The sequence below is a fragment of the Thalassophryne amazonica genome, chromosome 5, assembly GCF_902500255.1.
Source record: "Thalassophryne amazonica chromosome 5, fThaAma1.1, whole genome shotgun sequence".
NCBI lineage: Eukaryota > Metazoa > Chordata > Actinopteri > Batrachoidiformes > Batrachoididae > Thalassophryne > Thalassophryne amazonica.
The window spans coordinates 77,491,769-77,516,521 of record NC_047107.1 but is presented as its reverse complement, the minus strand read 5'-3'; the positions used below and the strand labels follow the sequence as shown (position 1 = coordinate 77,516,521).

General features: G+C 40.7%; 1 protein-coding gene across 2 annotated transcripts in view; it reads right to left on the bottom strand.

The window, feature by feature from the left end:
• Nucleotides 1–24,753, bottom strand: part of smyd1b (SET and MYND domain containing 1b) — a 33,649-nt gene that overhangs the window by 3,039 nt on the left and 5,857 nt on the right. The window contains exons 3-6 of one of the 2 annotated variants that reach the window (XM_034170579.1): nucleotides 15,488–15,701; nucleotides 12,939–13,069; nucleotides 11,136–11,174; nucleotides 3,152–3,347 (exon numbers count right to left, since the gene is read on the bottom strand). In XM_034170579.1, coding sequence (XP_034026470.1) covers nucleotides 3,152–3,347; nucleotides 11,136–11,174; nucleotides 12,939–13,069; nucleotides 15,488–15,701 — 580 coding nt within the window. The remainder of the gene's footprint in view (nucleotides 1–3,151; nucleotides 3,348–11,135; nucleotides 11,175–12,938; nucleotides 13,070–15,487; nucleotides 15,702–24,753) is intronic. The other variant, XM_034170580.1, reaches the window with a different exon arrangement.

Below are 24,753 nucleotides of genomic sequence, written 5' to 3'. Positions count from 1 at the left end.
TTGGGTTTATACTGTCTGCAACTAAACCGAAGTCAAAGTAAATGTAAGAATCACTTTAGATTGTTTTATTTACATTTTCCATATCATCCCAACATTTTTGATTTGGGGTTGTAAAAAGCAATAAAGTGCTTCCCATGTTCTTCTTATTGTTGTTGATTACTGATGGCTAATTAGAGTAGTGTGTGATAATGTTACTATTGACAGAACTGCAGTGTCTCAAGTTTCAAAAAGTAAAATGAAGTCACTTGAGGGTATTACTTGGGGGAAATCTTTAAGGCACAGTATCAATTGCTTGATGCATTGTTGTAAATAATAAAAGGTAGACACTGACTATATTCAGGTGACTTCAGGTCTGAGAATTCGGTGTTTCGCAGTTGTGAATCTCACGCCGTCTGGCGGTCCGTGACTCACGCGAGAGGTCGGTTTCAGCAGCATCCCAGTGTCAGGAGCTCAGCACTCACTGTAAACACATCTCATGAAGTATGGACAATAAAACAGCATCGGGGTGCAGCAGAAGTCCATCACAGGTGCTACACCTCCTCTAGATAACCCTCTCAACTTGGGAGAGTGTATAATCATCATAATCGCCCGTGAACTCGCTAAATTAACACCATCCACATCCTCGCTTTGCCATTGTTTACATGCGCTGTGAGACAGCGGAACTTCAATCTTGCGCCTTAAATGACTGAGCCGCTGTTCGGAAATTACAATGACACGCTGTGTCACTCAGTCACACCACTGACTTCATGAATGAACTGAGTCAACATAGGAGAATCATGTAAAGGTATGCTGTGTGCACGCTGCTTTTATCTTAAATGCACGTCTTTTAATTGAACCGGAGCAGCGCACAGAAAGAGCGGCAGAGCAGAGGGGGTCCACAGCGAGAGTTACCATAGCGACACTGCATGTCCTTATATAGCAAACATGTACCACCCATCTTTAAGAAACAAAATAATAATAATAATAATAATAAATCATTTGATTGGTCAAACAAAGTAAAAAGTTAACTTAGATCAACTATTACATTTTGCTACAAATTCTGAATGGGATGTGAAACTATACGATGATTTTCTTCAACAATCAAAATTTTGATCAGAAATGGACTACATTTATATAGCGCTTTTCCTTCGGTATCATACGCTTAAAGCGTTTTTACAATTATGCCTCACATTCACCCATTCACATACCAATGTCAGGGTGCTGCCATGCAAGGCGTTCACTACACTGGGAGAAACTAGGGGACTAAGGACCTTGCCCAAGGGCCCCTAGTGGTTTTCCGGTCAGGCTGGGGTTTGAACCGAGGATCCTCTGGTCTCAAGCCCAACGCTTAACCACTAGACCAGGGGTGGCCAAGTTCAGTCCTCGAGGACCGAACTTGGCCACCCCTGCACTAGACCATCATTTCCCCTAATACATTATAGAACTAAAAGCTAAAAGCTGTTTGGGCTGCATAAGACAAGCACAAAGCCAGAATTACAGAAAAGCAAAGTATAAAGTGCACAGTACATTCACATGAAAGCAGAGGGTTGTGTAAGCAAATGTTTATTACTTTACATACAATTCAATACAAAATGAAAACATTCCATCATGCTATAGATTTACAATAACAATGTTGATTGCATACATGCGCATGATGTGATGATTACTGCTACGCTGAGGGTTGCCGTCAGAGGCTCTGAGCATCCAAATACCTCGGTCCACTACCTTGGACCAGGAGGACCAGTAGCAAAATTGGTGCTACTGGTCCTGAGCGGTAGGCTCAAAAAATATTTCTCTAACCCTGCACCTCTCAAAAATAATGATCTATTTGCCACAGCAAAGGCTAATCTTGGCATCGCCTTTGCCTTCTTCATCCACTGTCATCAACACAGAGAAATGCACCATATAGCTAAAATGTCATGACTGACATTCCTTCCTGTTGCAAGTGATACTCCTCATCTTAGTCTCTGTTAAGTAACCATAGATATGACACAACAGACGGAGTACAAAGACATCCAGTTGTAGGCTTAGATCACTGGTTAATGTCCAAGTCTCACAACCATACAGTAAGACAGGAGGCACCAAGACCCTAAAGACTTGGACCTCTGTTCTCTTGCAAAGATATCAGCATCACCGAACACCTTGGTCCAGTGAACTTCATAACTCCGTAAGCTGTTCCCAGCTATCTCTCGATCTCAGAGGATGAGAACCCAGAGACATTAATGTCCCTGTTGAGATACATTCAGTACATTCAATAAGGTTAAATGCAGTTTTGGCTGACCCATTGTATTTTAGGTTGGTCAGTCCAAAGAGTGATGTCAAACAAGCCTTTTTATGTAGACACAGAAGCTACCAGCTGCTGTTAGTCATGTCCACTAATAGGAACTCAAGAGGCCTTGGCAAATTAAAACACATTTTGAAACTTTCAACACCACTGAATATATAATATAAGTGGATATGTATAATTGACCCTGTGATTTCAATAAACCCCTAACTTGAAACTTAGCAACCAAGTACTTGAGATACTATAAGGCTGTTTGTTAAAGATTATGTCATGTACTCATCCTGCTCCATGCAAAGCACAAAGAAATCATTGAAAGCCAAATATTGCCATGACATTCTGGTCCATCATGTGTGCATGTGAACCTGTGACCACAAATGTAATGTAAGCTGTATTTATTTTATTTTATTTTAGTAGCATTTATAAAAACACATTGTTTCCTTTACAAACAACCAAAGAAATTGAGAAACTTGAGGGTGGCAGCTCAACATAAAAGACAATAGCACCACCTAAAGGAGAAGAGCCTCCATCCTGACTTACTTGCTTTTAGCTGTACAGCTTTTTATTGTCATGTCTGCACAATTTCTGATATTTCCCAAATTTGCATTTGTCAGAAGGGTGATTGTTGTGATTATTAAACAACTATTGCTATCGTTAGTTTATCTGCTGTTTACTGCATATGTAAATTGGTGGCTCCAAAGATTTTTCGTGGTAAAAATAACCATGTCACTACCAGGAAAAACCTCTGGAGACACCAGTACTGAACATAAAAGTTTATTTCACTAATCTCTGTGAATGCACACATACGCCCTTCTCATGTTGCTATCTGTCCTTATCACCCGTATTTATGGTTTAATAATAAAATAATAAAACATGCTCAGAGGCACAAACCTTGACTCCGTCCACTTCCTTTCCTGCCAACTTCAAATCATCTTTGATGCGGTTTGTGCAGTGCTCACACGTGCACTCAAAAAAGTATTGTGTTTTCAGCAGTCGCTGTCTCTCTTCTGACAAATTCAAAAAGTCAACATAGGCGACTGTCAACTCCTCTCCTTCTGCAATTTTGCCCAAAGCACGCAGTTCAATCCTGCAGAATAGAAAGTCACAATGTTAGAAACATAAATGTGCAGCAATACAGAATACCTTGTTTTGCATGTAAAATGTTTTTTCTTTATTTGCACTTTTTAGAGAATCTAATACGGTGAAATCTTCCAAAGTATGCCTTATAGCAACATTCATGCGGAGTGGATATACAGTTGTATGCAAAAGTTTGGGCACCCCTGATAATTTTCATGATTTTTCTTTATAAATCATTGGTTGTCTGGATCAGAAATTTCAGTTAAATATATCATATAGCAGACAAACACACTGATATTTGAGAAGTGAAATGAAGCTTCTAGTATTTACAGAAAGTGTGCAATAATTATTTAAACAAAATTGGGCATGTGCATAAATTTGGACTCCCATGTCATTTTATTGATTTGAATACATTTAGCACTAATTATTGGAACACAAAATTGGTTTTGTAAGCTCATTGACCCTTGACCTCCTTATACAGGTGAATCCAATTATGAGAAAGGGTATTTAAGGTGACCATTTGCAAATGTTTCCCCTCTTTGTACCTCTTCTAATGAGTGGCAACATGGGACCCTCTAAACAACTCTCAAATGACCTGAAAACAAAGATTGTTCAACATCATGGTTTCGGGGAAGGATACAAAAAGCTATTTCAGAGATTTCAGTTGTCAGTTTCCACTGTGAGGAACATAGTGAGAAAATGGAAAACCGCAGGCACAGTACTAGTTAAGGCCCGAAGTGGCAGGCCAAGAAAAATCTCAGATAAGCTGAAGCGAAGGATGGTGAGAACAGTCATAGTCAACCCACAGACCTGCTCCAAAGACCTACAACATGATCTTGCTGCAGATAGTGTCTCTGTGCATCATTCAACTATATAGCACACTTTCAATCAATCAATCAATCAACTTTTTTCTTATATAGCGCCAAATCACAACAAACAGTTGCCCCAAGGCGCTCCATATTGTAAGGCAAGGCCATACAATAATTATGAAAAACCCCAACGGTCAAAACGACCCCCTATGAGCAAGCACTTGGCCACAGTGGGAAGGAAAAACTCCCTTTTAACAGGAAGAAACCTCCAGCAGAACCAGGCTCAGGGAGGGGCAGTCTTCTGCTGAGACTGGTTGGGGCTGAGGGAAAGAACCAGGAAAAAGACATGCCGAGAAGGGGGGCAGAGATCGATCACTAATGATTAAATGCAGAGTGATGCATACGGAGCAAAAAGAGAAAGAAACAGTGCATCATGGGAACCCCCCCACAGTCTACGTATAAAGCAACATAACCAAGGGATGGTCCAAGGTCACCCGATCCAGCCCTAACTATAAGCCTTAGCGAAAAGGAAAGTTTTAAGCCTAATCTTAAAAGTAGAGAGGGTATCTGTCTCCCTGATCTGAATTGGGAGCTGGTTCCACAGGAGAGGAGCCTGAAAGCTGAAGGCTCTGCCTCCCATTCTACTCTTACAAACCCTAGGAACTACAAGTAAGCCCGCAGTCTGAGAGCGAAGCGCTCTATTGGGGTGATATGGTACTACGAGGTCCCTAAGATAAGATGGGACCTGATTATTCAAAACCTTATAAGTAAGAAGAAGAATTTTAAATTCTATTCTAGAATTAACAGGAAGCCAATGAAGAGAGGCCAACACGGGTGAGATATGCTCTCTCCTGCTAGTCCCCGTCAGTACTCTAGCTGCAGCATTCTGAACCAACTGAAGGCTTTTTAGGGAACTTTTAGGACAACCTGATAATAATGAATTACAATAGTCCAGCCTAGAGGAAATAAATGCATGAATTAGTTTTTCAGCATCACTCTGAGACAAGACCTTTCTGATTTTAGAGATATTGCGTAAATGCAAAAAGGCAGTCCTACATATTTGTTTAATATGCGCTTTGAATGACATATCCTGATCAAAAATGACTCCAAGATTTCTCACAGTATTACTAGAGATCAGGGAAATGCCATCCAGAGTACCGATCTGGTTAGACACCATGCTTCTAAGATTTGTGGGGCCAAGTACAATAACTTCAGTTTTATCTGAGTTTAAAAGCAGGAAATTAGAGGTCATCCATGTCTTTATGTCTGTAAGACAATCCTGCAGTTTAGCTAATTGGTGTGTATCCTCTGGCTTCATGGATAGATAAAGCTGGGTATCATCTGCGTAACAATGAAAATTTAAGCAATACCGTCTAATAATACTGCCTAAGGGAAGCATGTATAAAGTGAATAAAATTGGTCCTAGCACAGAACCTTGTGGAACTCCATAATTACCTTTAGTCTGTGAAGAAGATTCCCCATTTACATGAACAAATTGTAATCTATTAGACAAATATGATTCAAACCACCGCAGCGCAGTGCCTTTAATACCTATGACATGCTCTAATCTCTGTAATAAAATTTTATGGTCAACAGTATCAAAAGCAGCACTGAGGTCCAACAGAACAAGCACAGAGATAAGTCCACTGTCCGAAGCCATAAGAAGATCATTTGTAACCTTCACTAATGCTGTTTCTGTACTATGATGAATTCTAAAACCTGACTGAAACTCTTCAAATAGACCATTCCTCTGCAGGTGATCAGTTAGCTGTTTTACAACTACCCTCTCAAGAATCTTTGAGAGAAAAGGAAGGTTGGAGATTGGCCTATAATTAGCTAAGATAGCTGGGTCAAGTGATGGCTTTTTAAGTAATGGTTTAATTACTGCCACCTTAAAGGCCTGTGGTACATAACCAACTAACAAAGATAGATTGATCATATTTAAGATTGAAGCATTAAATAATGGTAGGACTTCCTTGAGCAGCCTGGCAGGAATGGGGTCTAATAAACATGTTGATGGTTTGGATGAAGTAACTAATGAAAATAACTCAGACAGAACAATCGGAGAGAAAGAGTCTAACCAAATACCGGCATCACTGAAAGCAGCCAAAGATAACGATACATCTTTGGGATGGTTATGAGTAATTTTTTCTCTAATAGTCAAAATTTTGTTAGCAAAGAAAGTCATGAAGTCATTACTAGTTAAAGTTAATGGAATACTCAGCTCAATAGAGCTCTGACTCTTTGTCAGCCTGGCTACAGTGCTGAAAAGAAACCTGGGGTTGTTCTTATTTTCTTCAATTAGTGATGAGTAGAAAGATGTCCTAGCTTTACGGAGGGCTTTTTTATAGAGCAACAAACTCTTTTTCCAGGCTAAGTGAAGATCTTCTAAATTAGTGAGACGCCATTTCCTCTCCAACTTACGGGTTATCTGCTTTAAGCTACGAGTTTGTGAGTTATACCACGGAGTCAGGCACTTCTGATTTAAAGCTCTCTTTTTCAGAGGAGCTACAGCATCCAAAGTTGTCTTCAATGAGGATGTAAAACTATTGACGAGATACTCTAACTCCCTTACAGAGTTTAGGTAGCTACTCTGCTCTGTGTTGGTATATGACATTAGAGAACATAAAGAAGGAATCATATCCTTAAACCTAGTTACAGCGCTTTCTGAAAGACTTCTAGTGTAATGAAACTTATTCCCCACTGCAGGGTAGTCCATCAGGGTAAATGTAAATGTTATTAAAAAATGATCAGACAGAAGGGAGTTTGCACAAAGAGATGCTATATGATGCTGTAATGCAGAGGGAACCTTTTCTGCATACACGCCACTAACACAGTCGGTATGCTAAAGCACATTTGAACAAACCAGCTTCATTTTGGAATAAAGTGCTGTGGACTGATGAAACTAAAATTGAGTTATTTGGACATAACAAGGGGTGGGATGCATGGCAGAAAAAGAACACAGCATTCCAAGAAAAACACTTGCTACCTTCAGTAAAATTTGGAGGTGGTTCCATCATGCTGTGGGACTGTGTGGCCAGTGCAGGTAATGGGAATCTTGTTAAAGTTAAGGGTCACATGGATTCCAGTCAATATCAGCAGATTCTTGAGAACAGTGTTCATAAATCAGTGACAAAGTTGAAGTGGCGCCGGGGATGGATCTTTCAACAAGACAACGACCCTAAATGCTGTTCAAAATCTACTAAGGCATTCATGCAGAGGAACAAGTACAACATTCTGGAATGGCCATCTCAGTCCCCAGACCTGAATATTATTGAAAAACTGTGGTGTGATTTTAAGTGGGCTCTACATGCTCGGAAACCAATAAACCTGAGATGTTTTGTAAAGAAGAATGGTCCAAAATACCTTCAACCAGAATCCAGACTCTCACTGGAAGCTATAGGAAGCATTTAGAGGCTGTTATTTCTGCAAAAGGAGGATCTACTAAATATTGATGTATTTTTTCTGTTGGGGTGCCCAAATTTATGCACCTGCCTAATTTTGTTTAAAGAATTATTGCACACTTTCTGTAAATCCTATAAACTTCATTTCACTTCTCAAATATCACTGTGTTTGTCTGCTATATGATATGTTGTTGTTGTTGTTGTCCATTCAACTGCTCCCGTTTTGTTTTGTTCTGGGTCACGACAGCGGATGCAGCCAGATCCGCATTGGCATTTGGCACAAGTTTTACGCCGGATGCCCTTCCTGACGCAACTCCAGTGTAACCTGGAGAAACACACACAGCCACTGGTGTTCCACAGAGGTCTCCCATCCAAGTACTAACCAGGCCTCGCAGTGCTTAGCTCCTGAGATCTGAAGGGATCAGGCTGACACAGAGCAGATCAGCTGCGGTCTGCTATATGATATATTTAACTGAAATTGCTGATCCACACAACCAATGATTTATAAAGGAAAATCACGGAAATGATCAGGGGTGCCCAAATGTTTACATACCACTGTATGTGCACACTGTCCAGAGATATAAAAAAAGGTTTATGACAACAAAATGTTTACATCAGGAAATACACATTTCAGCCCATATTCAATGTTTTAATTATATTTAAATAGTAAAAATTTTCCATGTAAAACAGTACTTGATAAAAGCATGGAGCATTTCTAAAATGTGATAAACTTTGATATTATATTGTTTTATGTTCAACCACTTTCCAAAATTTAGCAAACATTTAGCAACGGGAAATAAATTGATTTATAAACTATGAAAAACTTTCCACAGTTAATGTATGACATTACAGTATTACAAGTATTTACTTATAGGTAAATCTAAACTTATAGTTGGGGACATATAAGTTTGCGTACATCTAGGATAAAAACTTTCAAACATTTGTCCTAATGAACATATTATATTTTATTAGATAATATATATGTTAAGTCAGTTAAAGTGTTTGTTTTATTTCCACATAAGTTTATTTAAAATTAGATCAAAGGTTCAGGTCAAAGATTTCCAAACACTGAGATAACTGCCTCTTTCAAATTCCAGAAATGAATCAAATTACTTTTAATAGCTTTTGAATGTTAACTGTGATAATTTGGGGGGTAAATGGGGAACCTTTGGCTGGTCTACCTGAAGAACTGGTGCCTTGCATTTCGCACCGGGGGGGCTCTACAGAAATAAGCCAAGCCTTCCAGAGCATTTCATGGTACCAGAAACAATTGTACAATCTGCTTTACATGAAATAAAAGAAACTGGGGAGCACACAAGCTTATCCAATTGAGGAAGAGGGCCAAATGAGTAGACAGAAATTAACGAATGTTTGTTTTAATGGTCCAGCACAACCTCAGGACCACAACTAAGGAATGGATGAAGGAGCTGGAGGCATGAGATAGAAATGTGATATCATCCACCTTTAAGAGAGAGCTTGATTACTCCATTACTCCATGTTGATTTTAAAGTAATGACATCCAGCCAAGTGATACATAGTTAACCTCAATTTGTCAGTTAGTAAATTCAGAAGCTTTGCCAAGTGTTCCATCAAATTCTGGAAGCTTCAGGTATTAATCATACTGTTTAAAAAAGCATTTGTCTTGTTGTGTGTGAACTGTTAAGGCACTGAAAATCTGTTATATGAAGAAAAACTGAAATAAGTATATCTTGTAACACATACTGTTTGATCAATTAGAATATGTGCAGTAGGGAATAATCAGCTTGAACGTTTTTAGCCAAGGTGTATATAAATATATGTGGTCAACAGTAGATTTCTTTCCAAATTTGACAAATTTATGAAAAATCTTTGTAATAGTAAATGTTAACACAATAAAAATCAAGATATAACACATTACAGGTTGTTTTTTAATAAACAAACACAAAGACACACATGGATGAACACACAAAGCAACAAACTGGGTGCAGGAAAAGTGAAATTTTGTGTGCATGTGTCTGTTTAGGTGGAAGATCAATGCGGGGTTTGAAATTAGTTTTAAGCAGGTAATAAATGCAAGACAAGCATAACAGTAAGTGTGACCCTTAATACATTCGGTAATTGAAGGTTAGATTATTCCAATCCCATCATATTACAATGTGGTGGGCACAGCTCACCTAAAAGTTAGCTTTTAGCATTTATCATTTTAACTATGATAACACCAATCTGATGAACTGTTAAAACATTTAGCTGAAGTTACTGCTAACTTATATGAATTTAGCTTTGTAGGTTCCCAGTGTTGTGTGGGCCGCTGAAGAGGAGGTACTGCTGGCCCACCACCACCAGAGGGACCCCTGCCTGGAGTGCGGGCTCCAGGCACCAGAGGGCGCCGCCGCCTCACAGGAGCAGCCTCGGTAACAGCTGTCACCCATCACCTGAGACAGCTGACGGCAATCATCAGTGGGGTATATCAGCAGGACGGCATCTCCACCTCATCGCCGAGATATCGTTTCTACCGGAGAGGTAACATATCGAAGCAAACAGAGTACATATTTTTGGACTGAGCTAGTTTATTGGATTACTGTTCCAACGAGAGGTGGAGGTACCTTTCCTGCTGTTCGGAGTTCTGGGTGCAAACGCGCCCCCATCTAACTGTTCTTTGTTCCTCGCCAGCAGTACCAGGTCCGACATGCGGAGGCAGTGGCCACCTGGGAGTTCGGGACTTGGCGGCTCCAGTATTCCCGGGGTCCTGTGGCGGAGGAAGCCGTGTGGTTCCGGTCTTACCTTGGAGAGGCGTCTCCTATCTTCGAGCCTGCCCACACGACACTTTTGTGAATTGACTGTTGTCCATTTCTGTAATTGGTTGTATTCGTTGTGCACATTCACAACAGTAAAGCGTTGTTATTTTGACTTACTCCATTGTCCGTTCATTTGCGCCCCCTGTTGTGGGTCCGTGTTCCTACACTTTCCCAACACCCAGAAAAGGTTGAAAATGCCAGGATAATACAATGATCAAGATGTAAAACAAATTAAATGAAACATAGGATACATTCAACATACACTTTATTCAAAGTACAGAAAATAGTAAACGAATAAGAAATATTAAAAAAAAATACATATCTGACTTCTGCAAGCTTTCTTCTGCCTAATATATCATTAATGTATAAATTTCAACAGGAACAAACATATGATTTTTTTTTTAGGTTTTCCATATGTTTTTAAATGGCTAACTTTATTCCAAAAACTTGGCAGATTTAAAGTTTGCTTTACCAAATGTAGTAGATGCTAATTGGTCCACGAATGGGTTTCAAAGTTAGCTGAAAGGCTAACCCTCGCATGAAAAAGTTAACTTCGCTAATTAGCTGTTAGCTGATTAGCTGATTAGCTGAACTGCGCCCACCACTGGTTATGATGGTGCTGTGACACACTTCAAACCTACAGTGTGCAACACATGACTGAGACACAGCTGCACACATTTTACTGCAAATGAAGTGAAAACAAAAGAAGGATGACAATGTATGCTAATCTGTTTATGAGCAGAGGAGCACTGAAAGTCTCATTAGCGGTTTATGGAGTGACACTTCAAAGACTTAATGTGAGGTAACGCACCTCTGATGAGAATGATACATAGTATTCACAGCTGATTGACTGAAAGACAAACGACAAGCAGTTTACACCAAATCCAACTTTTCTCTGCCCAGCACACACACACTCACACATACTACACACAGCAGCACATGAACACACATACAACCCCAATTCCAATGAAGTTTGGACATTGTGTAAAATGTAAATAAAAACAGAATACAATGATTTGCAAATCCTCTTCAACCTATATTCAATTGAATACACCACAAAGACAAGATATTTAATATTCTAACTGATAGACTTTGTTGTTTTTGTGCAAATATTTGGTCATTTTGAAATGGATGCTTGCAACACGTTTCAAAAAAGTTGGGACGGGGCAACAAAAGACTGGGAAAGTTGATGAATGCTCAAAGAACACCTAATTGGAAACAGGTGAGTGTCATGATTGGGTATAAAAGGAGCATCCCCAAAAGTCTCAGCTGTTCACAAGCAAATATGGGGTGAGGATCACCACTTTGTGAACAACTGCACGAAAAAATAGTCCAACAGTTTAAGAACAATGTTTCTCAAAGTTCAATTTCAAGGAATTTAGGGATTCCATCATCTACAGTCCATAATATAATCAGAATATTCAGAGAATCTGGAGACCTTTCTACATGTAAGCAGCAAGGCCGAAAACCAACATTGAATGCCTGTGACCTCCGATCCCTCAAGCAGCACTGCATTAAAAACTGACATCACTGTATAAAGGAGCTTACCGCGTGGGCTCAGGAACACTTCAGAAAACCATTGTCAGTTAACACAGTTTGTCACTACATCTACAAGTGCAAGTTAAAACTCTACCTTGCAAAGTGAAAGCCATACATCATCAACATCCAGAAACGCCAGCGCCTTCTCTGGGCCCGAGCTCATGTGAAATGGACAGACGCAAAGTGGAAAAGTGTGCTGTGGTCTGATGAGTCCACATTTCAAATTGTTTTTGGAAATCAAGGATGTTGTGTCCTCTGGACAAAAGAGGAAAAGGACCATCCAGATTGTTACCAGTGCAATGTTCAAAAGCCAGCATCTGTGATGGTATGGGGGTGTGTTAGTGCCCATGCCTTACCATCAATGCTGAAACGTACATCCAGGTTTTGGAGCAACACATGCTGCCATCCACGTCTTTTTCAGGGATGTCCCTGCTTATTTCAGCAAGACAATGCCAAGCCATATTCTGCACGTGTTACAACAGCATGGTTTCGTAGTAAAATAGTGCGGGTACTAGACTGGCCTGCCTGCAGTCCAGACCTGTCGCCCATTGAAAATGTGTGGCGCATTATGAAGCACAAAATACAACAATGGAGACCCTGGACTGTTGAACAACTGAAGTTGTACATCAAGCAAGAATGGGAAAGAATTCCACCTACAAAGTTTCAACAATGAGTGTCCTCAGTTCCCAAATGCTTACTGTGTTGTTAGAAGGAAAGGTGATGTAACACAGTGGTAAACATACCACTGTCCCAGCTTTTTTAAAATGTGTTACAGGCATCCATTTCAAAATGAGCAAATATTTGCACAAAAACAGTAAAGTTTATCAGTTTGAACATTAAATATCTTGTCTTTGTGGTGTATTCAATTGAATATAGGTTGAAGAGGATTTTCAGAATCATTGGATTCTGTTTATATTTACATTTTTCACCACGTCCCAACTTCATTGGAATTGGGGTTGTACAAACTGTGCATTTTAAACTTAATGCTTTACAGTTACTCAAGTTAGACAATAAAAATGGCAGTAATGTAAACCAAAAATGAGAGATCTCACAGAGGAGATACGATGTGACATACTTGCCATGGTTGAGGATGACGGTGCAATTTGGCCAGCAGTCATGGTTTACCAGACACAGATTTGGGAAAAGTCCCACTCCTACTGCCTGTAGACCCCTCTGGTCACTCACTGTGAAGCCATTGCAGTTAATCTGGATTTACAAAAATAAAATTACTTATGGGAACATAAAAACTGATTAGGAATTGACAAGGAAAATGAGTTTTGTGCATGAGGTCTAGTTTGCATCACTGTCTCCACCTTCCTTCTTTGTGTCAAAAGACAAGGATACAGTGAGTGTAAATACACACATGCGCACATGCACAGGAGAACAGTTTTATAATACATACATACATACATCATAATAGCAGAACTACCTGTTATTTAGAATGCATAATGCAACTGATTAAAAAATAGATAAATGCAGTGACCGTATTATATTACTGTGTGAATGAATTGTTTGAGAAAAGACTATAAATTCTGGCCATGGGCACCATTATTTTTTGGTGGGAAAACAGGAGCAAGTAGAAGAAATTAAAACATCTTAGATCAAAATGCATGTAAGAGCAAATATTTATTGTCATTCAGACATCATCTTCCTTATCGCAATCACTATGCAACAAAGCCCAGTTCTCCAAACACATTTGGAGTATGGCTGCTGCAGCTACTACATATGTCTTTTTTTGAGCATTTTATTTGAAATATCTGTAATAATATGTGTTGTTGTGTGACTAATTTTCCGAACAGATCAGCTAACATATTTGCGGGCCAGCATTTCTGTCAACTGCGATTAATGTGTAATATAATTTTGGACACTTGGATACTTGTGACCCAGGGACTTCTGAATATGATCTGACCCCGAGTGTTTTGTTGTTGGACTTCTGTGCTGGTAATGGATTCTACATGAAATCTACATGTGTTGTGAGGGTTTTCTGGCCTGTCGGGACGGCCTTCAGCTCACACCTCTGAAGAAGCAAGGGATGTCAGGGACATGGACCACAGAGGAGGCGCTGTGTCCATATTCTCTGCATTATATCAGTTTCCCTTGTCAGCAATCCTGTATGTGATGTTCATGGACAGGATTTCAAGGTGCAGTCAGGGACTGCAGAGTGTCCAGTCTGGTGACCTCAGAGTTGCATCTCTACTTTTTACAGATGATGTGGTTTTGTTGGCTTCATCAATGCATGACCTCCAATGTGCACTGAGCAGGTTTGAGGCCAAGTGTGAAGCAACTGGGATGAGAATCAGCACCTCCAAATCTGAGACTATGGTCCTTTGTTGGAAAATGGTGGCTTGTCTCCTCTGGGTCAGGGGAGTGTTACTGCCCCAAGTGGAGGAGTTTAAGTATCTCTGAGTCTTGTTCACAAGTGGAGGTAAATTGGAGTGTGAGATTGATAGATGGATTGGGGCGGCGTCTGAAATTACACTCCAGTCCTCACCTATGGTCATGAGCTTTGGGTAATGACTGAAAGAATAAGATCATGGATACAAGCCTCAGAAATGAGATTCCTCAATCGGGTATCTAGTCTTACACTCCTGGACAGGGTGAGAAGCTCGATTATCCAGCTGGGACTTGGAGTAGGTCCGCTGCTTCTTTGAATCAAAAGGAGGCAGTTGAGGTTGTTCGGGCATTTGGTGAGGACACTCCCTGGTCGTCTCCCTAAGGAAGACTTCCAGGCACGTCCAGCTGGGAGGAGATCCCAGAGAAGATCCAGGACATGCTGGAGAGATTATATTTCCCAGCTGGCTTGGGACCGCCTTGGGATCCCCAGGGAAGAGTTACAGGGCTTGGCCAAGAATAGGGAAGTGTGGGATTTTTTTTTTTCACTTAACCTTTATTTTACCAGGGAAGTCCCATTGAGATTACAAACCTCTTTTTCAAGGGAGCCCTGAATGAGATGAGCTACTTGCTGTGTTTCCACTGCAACCTGGACCCAGATAAGCAGCTGAATATGAATGAATGAATGTAATTTTGGATGCTAACAGTGCATTTGTTGCAGCTATCAGTAGCTTCATGATGTTAGGTTATTAATCCACACTATATATATATATATATATATGCAGTTGAAGATGTGACCTGTTTACTTGCATAACACTAAAGTCCATATTGTACAGGCCAATGAATTAACATTTGATTTATGATATATTCTGTTCTTTTCAAGTAATATATTTGTGCTATAGCTCAAGATGATAGAGTATTGAGCATATAACCTTTAATTCATTAAAAAGAAGACTCCAGTTTGCCAGAAAGCACATGGGAGACTCAAACCAGGACTACAAAATCCTCCTCTGTTTCATTCCACCTTGAAGCTGTGAGTGGGGATGCAACAGACAAATATTGTGCTATTCCCACCTTCTCCAATGACATCCACAAAGTCTATAACTCCTTCACAGTGATCATTTTTTTATGGGTGTCTTGTTTTTGTTCAATAACCAAGTACATTTTATTAAATACTCTAATAATAATGCAATACTGGTTCATGTGCATCATTTTGTGAAACTATTTTAAATGTGAACCAAATATTTAATCCAGGACTGTAACCCACATAAAAGAATGACCTGAAGAACGCACCACTCCAAAAATATGTGAGATGTCATCAACTGTGTGCTGCTTGCTTTGATGGGGCCAGTAGTCCAAAAAGTTGTGGATGTCCACTTTGAACTCCTTTAGCTCGTCTTCGAGCATGTCAGTTATGTGATCCTCCAGCTCCTCCACTGTGGTCAACTGCATGTCAGACACCACGCTGCCCTCCTTGTCAAGACGCCACATAATACGGGCCACCAAACTGACCAGACAAAAAGACATATGACTTCAGGAAACAAATTCAAAGTTCAATGTTATCAACACTACTTTTTTATATCTGCTGTCTTTCACTCAGCTGATACAACAAATTCAGCCTCTATGCTATTTCAGTTCAGTTAAGTATTGAGAAAGAATATTATTTTATTTTATTTATTATTTTATAGTGGTGTGGCATTACATCATAAAATCAGAATCAGTAAATCATGTATGGCGTAAAAGCCAAGTGGCCTCTGTGTACATGTATGCATGTTTGCATGTGTATAACTTTGATCACAGACAACCTGTTGAGAGCTGACATTTGCCTTTTGGTATGTTTATGTATTTTGGGTCAAGGATGAACACTGCCAAAACAGAACATTGATAGGACTAATATTTTTGGAGAAACTATGAATATTAGCTAACAACACTGAACAATGGACGTTGATAATTACGTTCTGGACTCACATGCTGTTCCACCAGGAGGCGGTAAATCATCTACACATTAAAAGTGAAGTGGCGTCTGTGTACTGTATGCGTGTGTGTCAGTGATTTTATTTAGTAAGTTCAATGAAAGTACATAATATAATTGCAAATGCATTAAAAATACATACATGGACTACACAAAAAAGTGAAAACACTTATTTCCATTGTGGTCCATTCAAAAATAAAATGACAAAACAGAAGTAATAAAATAATAATACTGTAATAGTGTGTATATGATAACAAGAACCTAAACGATTGATATATACATTAAGACAGTAAATTAGCATTTAAAGATTATGTAATTAACAGGAAATAAAAGGGTTGTGTTGTTCCTCTAAAAACTGTTGAGTTCTAAGGTCTAAGGTTCTAAAAACATTCTGGACTTACATGCCATTCCAACATTATGGAAACTTTGCATAATTTATTACCACCCTTAAAAAATGTCAGCTACCTATTATATAAACACTACCCAATAAAGAGCCCGTGGATCCCCACGGGCAGTGCGCTAGTCTAATTAATAAAGCTGCTCTTACACCTGGCCAAGTTTGGCGCTGTTTAGTAACAGGCCAAGCTATAACTTGCTTGGGGCCTTCTCTGATGGCCCTAACCAGATCCAGCAGAGTTGCATTTTGCACCAAGTCCTCCCAAGCAGACATACCACTCAGAATAAGTCAGGAAAAGTCCTCAACTCCTGATATCCCTAAATGATTATTTCTGTGCTCAAAGAAAACATGGAATGTCACCGTGCAGCAAGCCTGCACTGAGCCATACACGAGGTGACTGGGAGTTTCCAACATGTGCTGATTTGTGCAAAGCAGCATGCGAACCTCCTTACAAGGCACACATGAGGAAACACTGCTGGGAGAACTCGGTGCATTACTCAGCAAGGTGTAAGAGCACATGAAGGAGTTGTATTTGTACTACTCAAAACTGTCTTACAAAGGATTTCAAACTTTGCCAATCTGTGTTTGTATTACAAATACAGATTGATATACAGTAAAACTTGCATATAATAGATTCAGGTGGTCCAGCGAATTTTGACCATTTAAAATCCACTATATGTAAAAAAAAAAAAACAGACAAAATCTGCTATATATATATTATTTCATTTATTTATATAGCACCAAATCACAACGGAGTTGCCTCAAGGCACTTCACACAAGTAAGGTCTAACCTTACTAACCCCCAGAGCAACAGTGGTAAGGAAAAACTCCCTCTGAGGAAGAAACCTCAAGCAGACCAGAATGAAAGGGGTGACCCTCTGCTTGGGCCATGCTACGGACATAAATTTCAGAACAATTCACAAAACAAATATACAGGAAATGCTGTTGGTGCACAGGACAGGAGGGTCGCCAGCACAAATACAACTCCCATCTCTGGATGGAGCTGCACCTTAAACAGAGAAAAAACAGAATCAGGCATCAGAAAGACAAGAAATACTGTATAATTTGCCAGCATTAAACAACAAGAAAAACAGAAAAAAAATATTAAGTTGATCGCCAGCCACTAGCACTAAGCTTCACTAAAAGACCCAGATTTTAGGTAAAGTTGAGGCCGCGGCACGCTTCATTTCCTAATAAAATGAATCAAAAGAGTAAAAAGCGTAAAACAAAACTATACCAGTATGCTAGCCATATGAAAGGGAACATAAGTGTGTTTTAAGTGTGGACTTGAAAGTCTCCACAGAATGTGACTGTTTTATTGATGCAGGGGGATCATTCCACAGAGCAGGGGCACGATAAGAGAAAGCTCTATGACCTGCAGACTTCTTATTCACCCTAGGGACACAAAGTAGTCCTGCACCATGAGAACGCAAAGCCCGGGCCGGTACGTATGGTTTAATTGGGTCAGCTAGGTAGGGAGGTGCCAGTCCATGAACAATTTTATAGACTAGTAGCAGAACCTTAAAATCTGATCTCACTGGGACAGGAAGCCAGTGAGGGGATGCAAAAATGGGTGTCAAACTTTCTGCTTTGTGTCAAAAGTCTGGCTGCAGCATTTTGAACCAATTCAAGGATTTATTCGTATTTGGTTTCATAGTAGGAGGGCTGGTACTTATTGGCTGATGTGCTGCCCTGACCCACCGGAAAATTGGCAAGACGGCTGCCGCCAAACCACAACCTTCACTTGTCCATCATGAATAATGAGTTGGGCAAGGTGATGCATTCTCAGACTGCGTGAACCCTTGAACTCGGATGCAAATTGGATAACATCTTGGAGCAAATGCGCACCTTGCAGGGAAGGTGAAAGATTTCAGAGACCGGGAACAATTCATAAATTGGAATCTGGTTTGTTCATGTGAAGCTGTAAAAGTGTTTTCACTGCTCAACCACAATCACGGAAGGCTTATCAGCCCTTGAAGGACAAAATGCCCCAGTGTTTCCTCCAGAAGAATCTCTATGGCCTTGGGGAATATTGGCTGCCTCCTTATCTCTCTAACTCCAGACACAAGGACAGATACTGACTCACACATGGACAAAGACTGAAGCATGCTCCACCTCCACCCTACCTCCCCTCCTGCCCCCATCACACACCCCATCCCGGCTACTGCTCAAGCCATGCCTTCTCCCCTCCAGGGGCTGCGTGGTTTTAGCTGCGGCAGGTCCCCATTCCCCCCAAGCTGATGGCAGCGTGACTCACGTTGCTACGGCCTTCACCCACTTTTCCTCAATTCAAATGATGGACTGCTTCAAGTTCAGAGCACATAAATAATGTCAAATGTATATGTGTTGTCTTTAAGTTTGATGTGTGCCATTATTACGGTAAACAAGTAATAATTGTGGATTAATTGCTGTATTCTGAGGCAATTGGAGTGTAAATGTAATTTTGTTGTTGTTGCATTTGTAATGACAATGATAATAATAAATAAATCTCATTCATTCACATTCATTCAACTGGAGAGCCCTAATGCTAGAATGCGGTAAACCAGAAAATAGAACATTGCAGTAGTCCAATCTAGAAGAGATAAATGCAAGGATCAGGGTCTCAGCATCAGCCATAGACAGGATGGGATGAATCTTGGCTATATTTTGCAGGTGGAAGAAAGCAGTCCTCAGTCAAAGGACAATGTAGGATCAAAAATTACCCCAAGGTTCCTCACTTTGTCAGTGTGATGTATGACACACGAGCCTAGGCTGAGAGTTAACTGGTCAAATTGATGCAGATGTCTCACTGGACCAAGAACCATCAGTCTTCAGTCTTATCAGAGTTTAAAAGTAGGAAGTTTCTAGACATCCAGCTTCTCACTGATGTAAGGCAATCTTCTAAGGATTTTATGTGAACGAGATTACCAGCAGTTATCGGCATGTATAACTGAGTATCATCAACATAGCAGTGAGGTAATCCCAAAACGTCGCAATATGTGCCCAAGGAGTGCTATATAAAGGGCAAAAAGCACGGGGCCTAAGAAAATTTCATATCACTAAGGTTAGAGGTAGTGTTACTGTACAAAACACAGTGAGAACGACTGGTCAAGTATGACGTCAGCCACGCAAGGGCACTCCCAGTAATCCAAAAATGATTTTCCAGCCTATCAAGTAGAATATGATGATTGACAGTATCAAATGCAGCACTGAGAACAAACAGCACCAGAACCATAGTGGTGTCCGAATCCATTGTAAGCAGAAGATCATTCATCACTTTAATGAGAGCCGTCTTTGTGGAATGATATTTTCTAAAAGCGGACTGCAGTGGCTCAAACAGATTATTCTCAGTAAGACAGTCCACGAGCTGCCATGACACCACTTTTTCCAGAATTTTAGAGCAAAATGATAGATTTGATATCGGCCAATAGTTTTTCAATACACTAGGGTCAAGATTAAGTTTCTATAGTATCAAATAAACAGGTTGTGCTTTTTGTTGACGTTACGAGTTTCGTCAGCATGCCTAGTGAGATGCTCTCAAATACTGTAAATCTAGGTAATACCTTAGTAATGGCACCCACCTCAATAGCAGGGTGTAGTGGCTGAGTTAAGGCATGCTGGGATATGTTTAACCTAATGTCTTCTATTTTCTTCTCAAAGTAATCCAGGAAATCTTGTGCTGTATAAGGAGAGCAAACTACAGGTGGTTGTCCATGAATAAGTGTTGCCACCATGTCGAACAAGAACTTTGAGTTATGCTTGTTTTTGTTGATCAAATCAGAGTAATAGGTCCGGTTTGTAGCCAATAATGCATGCTTATAGTCTAAGATATCATCATGCCACGCAAGGTGGAATACTTCTAATTTTGAATGACGCCATTTCCATTCTAGACTTCTTGCCTTATGCTTGAGGTCACGCAGGTAATCATTGAACCAAGGTGACTGTGATTTGGGGGAGTGCGGTTTTAACACAGGTGGCGCAATCATGTCGAGTGTAGTTTTGAGCACTGAGTTTAAACTATCCACAAGTCTGTCAACTGATTGGGTATTTGCCAAATGTGAAACTAAGACATCAGGCAGTCCAGCGTCGAGTTCAGCCTTAGTTAAGGAGTAGATGCCAAATGTGAAGCTAAGACATCAGGCAGTCCAGCTTCGAGTTCAGCCTTAGTTAAGGAGTTGATGCATCGCCGTAGTGATATATAAGGTTGTTGTTCCACTAAACACAGCAGCGAAACTGAAAACTTAATAAGTGAGTGATCAGAGACCACTGATGTAAGAGGCATGATGTCAATATTCGTGACAGCAATACCACGTGCGAGAACCAGATCCAGGGTATTTCCACTAATGTGCGTCGAGTACCGAATGCATTGCCAAAATCCTAATGCATCAACAATTTCCATAAATGATTTGCAGAGGGGATCAGAAGGCTTATTTATATGAACGTTAAAGTTACCAATGATGAGAATGTTATCTGCACTACTTGACAAGTTAGAGATGAACACACCAAATTCATCTAAGAATTCAGAATATGGGCCAGGAGGCCTATGACAAAGTAATGAGTGGCAGTGACAAAGTAATATTGCTGATTTTTATACTTCTGACCTTGGCAATGCATAATATCCTGAGCAGAGCGAAGAATCAGATGCTCAAACGAGTTATACTGGTGACCCCCAACAACTAATAAGCGAAACCTAGATTTATAAATAAGAGCAACACCCCCGCCTTGCTTCGCATCACGAGGGACATGACTAAATGTATATGCTGGTGGGCAGGCCTCATTTAAGGGAAGGACAGCTGTAGGTTTACGCCAGGTTTCACATAACCCAATCATATCTAAGTGATGATCAATAATTAGATCATTAATCAACAATGATTTTGAGGACAGTGATCTTATGTTAATGAGACCCAGACTAATAAGGACCTCAATGGGGTTGACAGTTGAACTGTTAGGATTTAGGGGTGGTTCCAGAGTAGCATATATAAGATGCCTAGAAGTAGGTTTAGGTTTGAGACATTCCACGCGGTAGCAGACACGAAATCTTTGCTATTGCTGGAACAACCACTGGGCCATCCTCAGTTTCAACATCATCCAATGTAGTAAAGGGTATTAAGTTTGCAAAGCATATCCCTCTATGATTTTTATGGACACGTCTATGGAAGCAGGCCACAGTCTCAACTTGTTGAATTTCCCTCCCTGGCAGATAAACTGCACTATCACCATAGTGGATTATCTGCACTAATTTCCCCAATAAGCTAATTGATTCCACATCCACATTTGTCATAGGCCTTGCAGGGTCTCTAATCACCTGCTTCGTGGCCTGCTGTAAATTCCTAATGTTACCCTCCCTGTGGAGCTCTATCTATGTTTGCAGACAAGATGGCGGCACCTTCCCCAGTAGGGTGGAAGCCGTCCGGCATCAGCAAACCACAGTGGCCCCAGAACAAAGGCCAGTTATCAATAAAGCTAAAGTCTTGCTGTCTACAAAATTGCGCCAGCCACCTATTTAACGATGTCAGCCTGCTAAATGCCTCATCAGTACCCCGGGAGGGGAGGGGACCAGAGACTATTAATCAATGCCAACACATCTTTTGGCAAGGTCACAAGTCCTCTGTGTCCATTTTGTGACGTCTGAGTGCTTCATCCTGACATCACTGGTGCCGACGTGAATAACTATGTGAGTATATCTCATGTCATATTCCTTCATCTGTCTTCCCTTCTGCAGTGTCAGCACCCTAAGATGGGGTGCAATGTCAGGAGTTCTGGCCCCAGGAATACATTTAACATCAGTCGGCATCTGTAACCTGACTTTGCGGGTAATAGAATCCCCTATCACTAAAGTCAGGTGTTTCGGCCTGGAGACAGGAGTGGAAGTCACTTGTGGACTCAGAGAATTCACATCAGGCAAATCCAAGGGAGAGAACCAATTCATAGTTCACAGTGGTGAGTGTGATCGGGGTACCACAACCGGGCACCAAGCCCTACGGGGCTTCCTCCACCTAGCCACAGTCCGAAAGCCATCCTCCACAGCCGGCGTTTCTAGGCTAATGCGAATAGGCTCGCTAGCTGGCCCAACACTAACCTCATCTGGAGTGCCCATAACATCTAACTCCACTGAGCTAAGAAGCTGCTCTAAGTTATGGACACGGTTCTCTAAGAGAGCCACCCTATCTTCCAACATCACGCAGGATTTACAGAGGGTGTAAAGTAGGTAAAGTAGTGTACTTTGTGCACTAAGAAATTCAAGAGTATAGCCAAGCAAGAACGAGCTAACTAATAATGGATAAGCTAACCACTCCTAAGGCTCACACAGATGCAAATAAATGAATTAAAATTCACAGCAGTTACACTAAAAAAGTAGCAGAAGTATTAGACTTGTAGGATCAGTAAAAAAAAAACTACAAGTAAACCACTCCTAAGATTAACACAAGAGTAAAGTAAGTAAGTCCCTTCGGCTGCTCCCTTGTTTGCACTCGGGGTCGCCACAAGCGAAAATTCACGACAGTTACACTAAAAAACTAACGGAAGTATTAAAAAAAGGGGGGGGGTCAAACTAGCTAACCGCTAGCGAAAATGCTAGCCGCTCCTAAGATATAGAGAGGAGTAAAATAATGACAGCAGTTAAACTGAAAAACAGAAGTATTAAACAGGTAAAAAAAGAAAAAAAAAAGAAACAGCTATAAAAGTATCGGCGGAGAGAGGGGGAGTCGACCTAGCTAGCAAAAACTAACCACTAGTGACTGCTAACTGCTAGCGAATACTAACCCCTAGCGCTTCACAACAGGACTGTAGTTAAATAAGGTTCAGAGTAGATATACTTAAGAAACCAGAAGAGTGCTAAACAGAAATAAAAGAAACATATACAACAGTGTAAAGTTCAGAAGAGTGTTACAACAGCAAACAATCTGTCGGATCTAATTGCCAACACGACGTGCAGCTCGTCTAGTCAAGTAAAGAAGAAGTGAACAGAGCGAGTGGTGGCGTCAGCGGATCGCAGCTCGTCTGAATGATTATAACAAGAAGTTAAATCTGTTATAAACATACTTTAACAGCTGCACACAAGAAGGAAAGAACACACAACTGTTTTACTGAGCCATGACAGTGTAAAAATGACAAATAATTACCTTTATAGGCAGCTCCAAAAGCTGAAGGCTCCTCTGTGATTCAGAAAGCAATTAGAACCACGAAATAATTATTTTATATACACAGTGTCCAGCACAGAGCACGTGGCAGGTGGTGGAACAAAGAACAGTGTCCAGCTGGGATCACAGCGGGTGGGATCATCATGACGACGTGTGTGCTAGTGCGTGAATCAAGTCAATCAATCAATCAATCAATTTTTTTTTGTATAGCGCCAAATCACAACAAACAGTTGCCCCAAGGCGCCTTATACTGCAAGGCAAGGCCATACAATAATTATGTAAAACCCCAACGGTCAAAACGACCCCCTGTGAGCAAGCACTTGGCTACAGTGGGAAGGAAAAACTCCCTTTTAACAGGAAGAAACCTCCAGCAGAACCAGGCTCAGGGAGGGGCAGTCTTCTGCTGGGACTGGTTGGGGCTGAGGGAGAGAACCAGGAAAAAGACATGCTGTGGAGGGGAGCAGAGATCGATCACTAATGATTAAATGCAGAGTGGTGCATACAGAGCAAAAGAGAAAGAAACAGTGCATCGTGGGAACCCCCCAGCAGTCTACGTCTATAGCAGCATAACTAAGGGATGGTTCAGGGTCACCTGATCCAGCCCTAACTATAAGCTTTAGCAAAAAGGAAAGTTTTAAGCCTAATCTTAAAAGTAGAGAGGGTGTCTGTCTCCCTGATCTGAATTGGGAGCTGGTTCCACAGGAGAGGAGCCTGAAAGCTGAAGGCTCTGCCTCCCATTCTACTCTTACAAACCCTAGGAACTACAAGTAAGCCTGCAGTCTGAGAGCGAAGCGCTCTATTGGGGTGATATGGTACTACGAGGTCCCTAAGATAAGATGGGACCTGATTATTCAAAACCTTATAAGTAAGAAGAAGAATTTTAAATTCTATTCTAGAATTAACAGGAAGCCAATGAAGAGAGGCCAATATGGGTGAGATATGCTCTCTCATTCTAGTCCCCGTTAGTACTCTAGCTGCAGCATTTTGAATTAACTGAAGGCTTTTTAGGGAGCTTTTAGGACAACCTGATAATAATGAATTACAATAGTCCAGCCTAGAGGAAATAAATGCA